An 8,022-nucleotide genomic window follows, 5' to 3' on the forward strand; every position below is an offset into this window, starting at 1 on the left:
TAGGCCTACCTTTTCAACTCTAATGTGGCTTTTTCTTTAGAATTTAACACATTGACAGATAGAACAAAAAACTTTAAATGAAATACTTGACAAGGCAAATTGGAGTGTTTACATGAGGTTCATGATGAAGTCTTACAAACCCTTTACCTAAGTTTGTCTATGTTGCAAAATCTTCCTTTTTAGAAGAATTCCATCGCTTGTTGTTTGGTGCAAAAAAAGCTCAAGCTGGCAATAGCAAGTCACAAGGCGATAGGCAACAGTAGCTGCTGATCTGTGTAAAACATTACAGAATTCTTGTTTCTAAATTCCATCTGAATTCAGAAAGAAGATCCTGTCCTTGATGATGCCCTAACGAGGATGACTCTGTCCTTCCGGTGAGAACAGGCATTGCCAGGGGCAGTGCTGGCATCTCTGTATGCGATATTAATATTTGGAATTAGATGATCTCTCTACATTAATTCAACTTTTAAAAAAAATTGTATGTCTGTGTATATGTAGGTGGCATGGGTACAGTAATAACAATAAACTTCTGCAATGTCAAAGCATTGTGAAAATTCCTTGATAGCTCAGTAAATGTGTGAAGTAACTGAGCAATAATGAATAATGAAACGTTCTGATATGTTATAGAGGATCCAAAGCTTCTGAGTATTCCATGACATGACTGGATACTGCTGATTAATAAATAACACGCTACAAAGTCCTAATAAACGGAAAATGTCTCTCCTAATCAAATCAAAAATGGAATACAAAAAATTCTTAATTGAAAATCAATTTAGAGAGGCCCTGTTTATACACAAAAGCCTTGCTGCATTGGTACCGGAATAGAAACTTGGGCAAACCTATATACATAGATGAAATACATAAATGGTGGCAACAAGAATTGAATTCATGACCACTGAATTCCTTGATTTTTACAGCTTTACAGATTCCTGGCTGGCTGATATTTATCTGATGTAGTTAGATTGTCTCTAAAGCACCAAATTTAAATTGTCCTCTACTTTGTATTGGTGACAGTAGTTAAAAGGACAAAATAAGAGGGTGAAAAACAATAATACCTTTAAAAGTGTGTAACTTTTATAAAGTTGTCTTTACATATGCATACTGTGTATGTGTGTGTATGTATGTGTGTATATATATATATATATATATATATATATATATATATATATATATATTGAAATGTACATTTTTGTATATATGGAATTTTATAAAATAAAAGCAGGACATGAATATAAAAAAAGTGCGTCAATGTTTATTTATATATTAGTAACCTTTATCTTAAAACAGAAACTATCATTGCATAAACATAAATCTTGGCACAATTTTTGCAAGCACGTCCACCTCCATTGAGGAGGCCTTCCACATATCAGTTTTGGGCCAGCTTCAGTGTAAGGGTAAGGACATCATTCATATAAACGCCTTTCTAAATTATGCGCGGTTGCACCAACATTTTCCAGAAAATCCAGCTTTTGTTTGGTAAATCTGCAACCAATGTTTATTGCATAAGCATAAATAATAATACAAACTGCAAAAATTCTGGGCAAAATTGTCAAGTGGTGGGCCCCAGCACCCTTAACACAGAGCCTATTCCAGGTTTTCAGGCTAACATCTTTTGTCTGGAATAAACATTCATTTGCTAATTTTTGACCACACAATTTACAGCTTTTAATGCAACAGTTTTGTTTTTTGTAACAGGTAATTTGGCACCAGTAGGATGAAGCTGGTTGTAGAAAATGGAGGGGTGAATCTATGATGTACAGTGGAATTTACACGTCATATGTAAAGCTCTGTACACACTTTAGATCAGCGGTTGGCAACCAGTGGTCTGATCCGCGATTCAAATTTTGTTGGTCTGTGGCCCAGGCTTGTGTGTGTCCCCGAGCAGGGTCAAGAGAAGGATCCCAATGGGGGGGCGCACCGGCCAGAGCCATTGACCATGTCCTCCGTACAGATCGATTGCTCAGGTTTCTGGGCGGGTTGTGTTTCTGGACAGGTTTAAGCCTGCAATGGGACAGTGGGCGGGTTCTGGCATCATGACGTCACTAGTTTCTTCCCCTTTGAGAGACACTCGGCTCCCCAGATGTCCACAGCCGTTAAATTTAGTAGTCCGTGGGTACGAAAAGGTTGGCAACCACTGCTTTTGAACAGTGTTTCTCAACCAGAGTTCTGTGGATCCCCATGTTTCCTCCAGTGATTGCTAAGGGTTCCTTGAGCAATGAGAAGTTTGTGACTTGTAGGTCAGTTAACATGACACCATCTTTTTGGGATATTCCTCCCACTGGTCAGCAATGTAAGAGGCATTTTTCCTACTGAAAACCACACTAATGTACTAGGAGCTGTTGATATAGTAATTATAGCTGGGGTTCCATGAAGATTTAAAAGTTATTTCAAGGGGGTCTTCATGTTAAAAAGGTTGAGAAACACGTCTCTACATGATTGCCGCTGGTTGACAAATTTGTGTACAGCTGTCCCCGAGGACGATAATTATTCCACCATGGCAGATTGATATATGACCATTGTGACAAGATAATTTCCAACTAAAGAAATTGAATGTCTGTATAGGTTGAAGATGCATTAAGGACCCCCTGCCTGGATAGAATAATTACATATTTAGATTCATTTATTATAAATGTATACCATTTAGTGATTGGCCAAAATATGATTTTTTCTATTGTCCTATGGTGGACAAGAGTCTACCATTCAATTTTTTGTGTCAATTTGCAGGAGGAGGCCAGACTCATAGCTCTCCCTTCTGTCTGTGTCACCCTGCAGGAGGAGGACAGACTCATAGCGCCCCCTTCTGTCTGTGTCACCCTGCAGGAGGAGGACAGACTCATAGCCCCTTCTGTCTGTGTCACCCTGCAGGAGGAGGACAGACTCATAGCGCCCCCTTCTGTCTGTGTCACCCTGCAGGAGAAGGTGAGTTTGGAGTGAGTCTGCTTTCTGGTGGATGTTATAACTTGATAAAACCAAGAAAGGTGGCCTGGCGATGGGTATCCAAAGTAGCATTTCTGCGTGGTATTTCAAGGGTAATTGTATTTCCTTTGCGCAGACGAAAGACTCCTAAATAAAAGAAAGGTGAGACAATTACAGGAAACAGAAGACATTGGTGAATTTCAAATGCCATCTAGCAATACTTGAAGTGAAAATGTATACAGCATTACATTGTTGTGCTATCCCAGCACACGGTTGCACACAGTTGCCCCCAGGTCTTCTGTGCGCAAGGGATGGCATCTGGCGAAGGACTGACAGAGAACCAGGAGCCCACTAGTAATGCAGTATCAGGATTCCAGCAAAGATGAGTCAAGAATGCAGAACTAGAGGTCATTCACTGGTAATCAGTCCACCATCAGAAGCATTCAAGGGCAAAGACATAAAACCACTGCATTCAAAATTTCCAGTTTGCATGCACCTTATGTTATTGTGTAAATGAGGAGAATTAGGGCCATTGCCACAGCCATGTGGCTGACCACAGTTTTGTTCCACAGGCTCAACTGCACTCCCAATTGCCCCTATTTAACTAAATTGGAAGGGTTGGGAACCACTTTGTGGTTGCAATGGAGTTGCGTTTTGGTTCCTGGAAGCGACATGCTACTTCTGGTTGTATAGTTGCCTTTTCTGCTCTGGAAGAAGAAACACTGCCACCAAAAATGAAAGGACAGAGCTTTTAAATGGGTTGACCTGCAGTGCGCCTTGCTGCTCCTGGGTGCCATGTATCCTGGTAAACAACACTGAGCTGCACATGCGCAGTAACTCCTGTACGCATGAGTTACATCAACCCAACCTGGCTAATGCAGATAGGTAAAGAATCTAAACTGTGAAAATCATGAAAATTGCAACTCCTCAAAAAAAGTACTTTAGGTTCTTTTTGAGATCCTTTTTGGGGATGAAGTGCCGATCTATTGGGCTTTGAAGCTAGATGGTTATAATTGAAATTTGGAGGCTTAGGAGACACACGGAAGATAAAGAGGAGCACATTGAGGAAAGTTCTAAGTTCTACCTCTGACTCCTTATGACCGATTCAGGCAACAATGAAAAATAGAGGTGGACCTTACCAGAAGTGTAACAAGTGTTATATGCCAACTCGTCCTCCTTTGGCATACTCTGAACACAACTCAGAAGGATTTCGCTGTCTCCGGAACCATCATCTGACTTGCGAAGCACTAAGTGCCCCATAGTAAAAGTCACATCTCTGTAAAAGACCTGAAATGGAAAGGAAGGAAACATTTCTAGTGTGAGTTTTGATATCTCACAGTGGAATTAGTGAGAAGGACAGATGATGGTCTCACCTGACTGTATATGGAGTATATCCCAGAATGCTTCACTTTTACACTTCGACCTTGAACTTCTAGGGACCTCCCTTCCTGCAATGACGTTTTCCAATAGATGTCAGTTCGGTCTACTGAGTCTGAAGCAAAGTAGTGGAGAGCAGATTTTAAATTTTGTTAAGAATATAGTTAAAAGACAGACAGACTACCATGAAGGTCCTAAGGCATGTTTATAACAAATGGATGGGATGCACCTTCATTTATTGACTCTGTAGTCCTTGAGCGCTAGGAAAGGCTAGTAGCCAACCTAAAATTTGGAGGCTACATATTGTTAGTGCCTGTCCCCTGAGTGGAGGGTTGCCTTGAAGGGCATAAGCATAGCAATATAGGTTTCTTCATTTAAAATTTTAGAAGTGATGGTGGACACCATAATTACCATGGCACGTATAGGTGTTTATTATGAGCACAGTGTTGCCTCTATGTGTTGGTACCTGGTCACTGCCACAGTGGCTGGTCACTAAGCAGTACAAGAGCAATGCAAATTGTCAGTGGCCACAAGTCCAACATGTAATGGCTATGATTGATGACAGCCCGTGGTAGCCCAGATCTGGTAATGGTTGAGTATGATACTGTAGGTTTTAATGGATAGGTGGAAAGGTGAGTGAAATAACATGGCCTGTGCCTGACTATGTCTCCATAACAGGGTCTTTACTTGATTGGAATTTTGGTGAGAGAAGGATAGTTGTTTTAGAAAATGGTCTTACCAGTTGAAGATACTGACTCAGCTACCAAGTGCAAAAAGGAACGATTTCCTGAAAGAGACAGTACAATATATTAAAAATGGACCATGGAGATCTTTAAGTGATCATGTTAGGGTGAGACCTTGCCAAGAATAAAAGTCAAAGGTGTGTGCAAAAGAACTAGGAGCCAGGCTGGCAGCTCGTTAGCAGATACTCAACTTCTCCAGCAGAAGCAGCAGGCAGCGATAGGCAAGCATATGTCTATGGTCATCTCCCAAGCCAACTGGAAGTGTTGGTGTTTAGAAGGCTAAGCCTCCACAAATTGGTGCCTCTGGGCTGCCAAAAGCAGCTTGAGTGTTTTCTGTTTTGCTAGAAGGCTGCAAGATCTCCACTCAATAAGTTTCAGCTTCCACCCTTCTTGGACACCACTTATCTGATGTATCCATGGTGGCCACCTCTTAAGCCGACCCCTCAGCCCAGTCCTGGGAAGAGGGTAATAGTTAAGGAAAACTGTACCAGTCCTAAAGCCACACACCATCCCACCAGAATGGAGGTCTGTTTCACATTAGGTGATAGTATGAAAAACAATCCCAAAGGAACTGATATCTGTATATTTTAGCTGCAGATAGGTTTCAAAACCAATTGCATTAATTTATGGAAAAGAAGTTCCCTAGTTTTTGGATAAATATTGGACCTTGTTGACACTGTTGATTTCTCAGACCCAGGTGTTGTTTTTCTGAAAGGATCACAAGCGCCATATTTACTATTCTTGGCTTCCAATACCTGGTTCCTGCTCTGACATGTGCCATTGGTGCTTCTGGGTTTTGCTCGTACCACAACTAATTATAAAACAGTTCTCCTTGTTTAACTACACATTCCTCTATAGCAGCATTTGGTGCTTGGTTAACGCATCCCTATTTTAGGGCCAAATCTCCCTTCTACTGTACCCCAGCATTGTTGTCCCTTTACATGCAAACTGTGCCTATTAGAATTTGTATACAGTACCTAATGGAACTCTTTTTTATGGTAATAAATGGGCCAGCTTCTGCTGGAGGGGAGGGGTTTCGATTTTTCCAGCCAATTACAAGGATCGAGCAGAGCAACAGTTTCACTGTAACATACTACAAAAACTTTACTCGAGTATGTAATCTAAACTGGCCAGTGTTATTAATTACCTGAACAAATGATAATTAATATTGATTGCTTAAAAGCTGACATTCAAAGTCCAACTCCAGAAATTTTGTTTAATGTTCAACCAGAAAAAAAAAGAATAAAAAAAAAAGCAGCTCAGTCTGCAATATTACCCTCCTGTTTGACAGCATTGTTATTTTTCCACCACTAGGGGTCCTCAGTATTCAATTTTTAATGATGATCAGGGACATTGAACCTTGAAGACTGAGGACATGCTGTGAGTACAGGGTATCATGGATTCTCAAGGGGTTGTCAAAATGGAGCCCTGCACTTAAATAAAATGATTCAGCGTTGCTTTCTGCATCACGGAGGTCTTCTCAACTCCTAAAAAAATATATGTATATCCCTCCTATTGAAGAGAGACCATCTTGAAAGAACCTGGGAGATCCAGCAAACCAACATTTGATATTAGTTGGCAGGTGTTTTTAATCCTGCACCAGATCCATTCAAGATTTCGCTGGCTCACCTAGATTCTCCTATGAGAGTCTATCTTCTCCAATCTTGGAGAAATGTGATAAATCAGGCCCAATATTTGCTACTTCCACCACCTCTTAGATTGTAAGCTCTTTTGGGCAAAGCCCTCTCCTTCTCTTGTACCATTGTTTCTGTCTTTTCGGTTCGGTTTATCTTTTTATGTCCACGGAGTACATCCTATACCTTTCACCCTCTCACCCTCTTCCTATCATAAAACTTTGCATCTTCTGATCAATGTTATCTTTGTTCTGATTCTGGCATCAGAACAAGGAAACAGATTTAATTTATGAAGTGTATTTGCATAACGGAGATTAGCTACTGGCAACTTAATTGTCCCACAGAGAGATAACGCATGACTAGGTAGAAGTGGACAAGTAACTCGTACAGACATTTCACAATGATAATACCCTGTGCCAAAGGGAAGAACTGGCTGAAATACTTTTAACCCTGGACAGTAAGTTGATGAGAGCAGTGACAACAGGCAAAGGAATAAGATGGATTTATGAAATATATATATATTCAGCCTAACGCCTCCTGCTGGATACTCCAGGTTTTGATATAGCTCGATCTGGATTCACTTCTGCTCCATCCTTTGGCCTCTGTGTAAATAATTTACCTCAAAGTGTCCCTGCCCTGATCTCCAGGTAATTATATCTGGCTGAATTCCTCCCTTTGGTTGTGATACAGCTTTGCCAAAACACCTCCTCCTCTGATCTTTTGGCTGTGATACAACTCTGCCTAAACACCTCCTTCTCTGCCTCCTTGGCCATGATATAACTCTGCCTAAACACCTCCTCCTCTGACCCTTTGGCCGTGATACAACTCTGCCTAAACACCTCGTCTTCTTCTGACCCTCTGGCCATGATACAACACTGCCTTAACACCTCCTCCTCTGACCCTTTGGCCGTGATACAACTCTGCCTAAACACCTCCTTCTCTAACCCTTCCACCATGATACAACTCTGACTAAACACCTCGTTTTCTTCTGACCCTCTGGCCATGATACAACACTGCCTAAACATCTCCTCCTCTGACCCTTTGGATGCAATACAACTCGGCTTAAATACTTCCTCCTCTTTCCCTTTGGTTGTAATACAACTTTGCCCAAACACCTCCTCTGACCTTTTGGCCATGATAGAACTTGCCTAAACACCTCCTCCTCTGACCCTCTGGCCATGATACAACACTGCCTAAACACCTCCTCCTCTGACCTTTTGGATGCGATACAACTCTGCCTAAATACTTCCTCCTGTTTCCTCTGACCTTTTGGCCATGATAGAACTTGCCTAAACACCTCCTCCTCTGACACTTTGGCCATGATACAACTCTGCCTAAACACCTCCTTCTCT

General features: G+C 41.3%; 1 protein-coding gene across 1 annotated transcript in view; it reads right to left on the bottom strand.

Moving 5' to 3' along the window:
* Positions 1–1,232: 1,232 nt before the first annotated feature.
* The window catches only part of LOC140322273 (uncharacterized), a 38,801-nt gene continuing 32,011 nt past the window's right edge, over positions 1,233–8,022 (bottom strand). The window contains exons 10-13 of the mRNA XM_072398855.1: positions 5,033–5,080; positions 4,290–4,408; positions 4,056–4,203; positions 1,233–3,063 (exon numbers count right to left, since the gene is read on the bottom strand). Coding sequence (XP_072254956.1) covers positions 2,954–3,063; positions 4,056–4,203; positions 4,290–4,408; positions 5,033–5,080 — 425 coding nt within the window. The 3' untranslated portion in view covers positions 1,233–2,953. The remainder of the gene's footprint in view (positions 3,064–4,055; positions 4,204–4,289; positions 4,409–5,032; positions 5,081–8,022) is intronic.

This window comes from Pyxicephalus adspersus, chromosome 2, assembly GCF_032062135.1.
Source record: "Pyxicephalus adspersus chromosome 2, UCB_Pads_2.0, whole genome shotgun sequence".
NCBI lineage: Eukaryota > Metazoa > Chordata > Amphibia > Anura > Pyxicephalidae > Pyxicephalus > Pyxicephalus adspersus.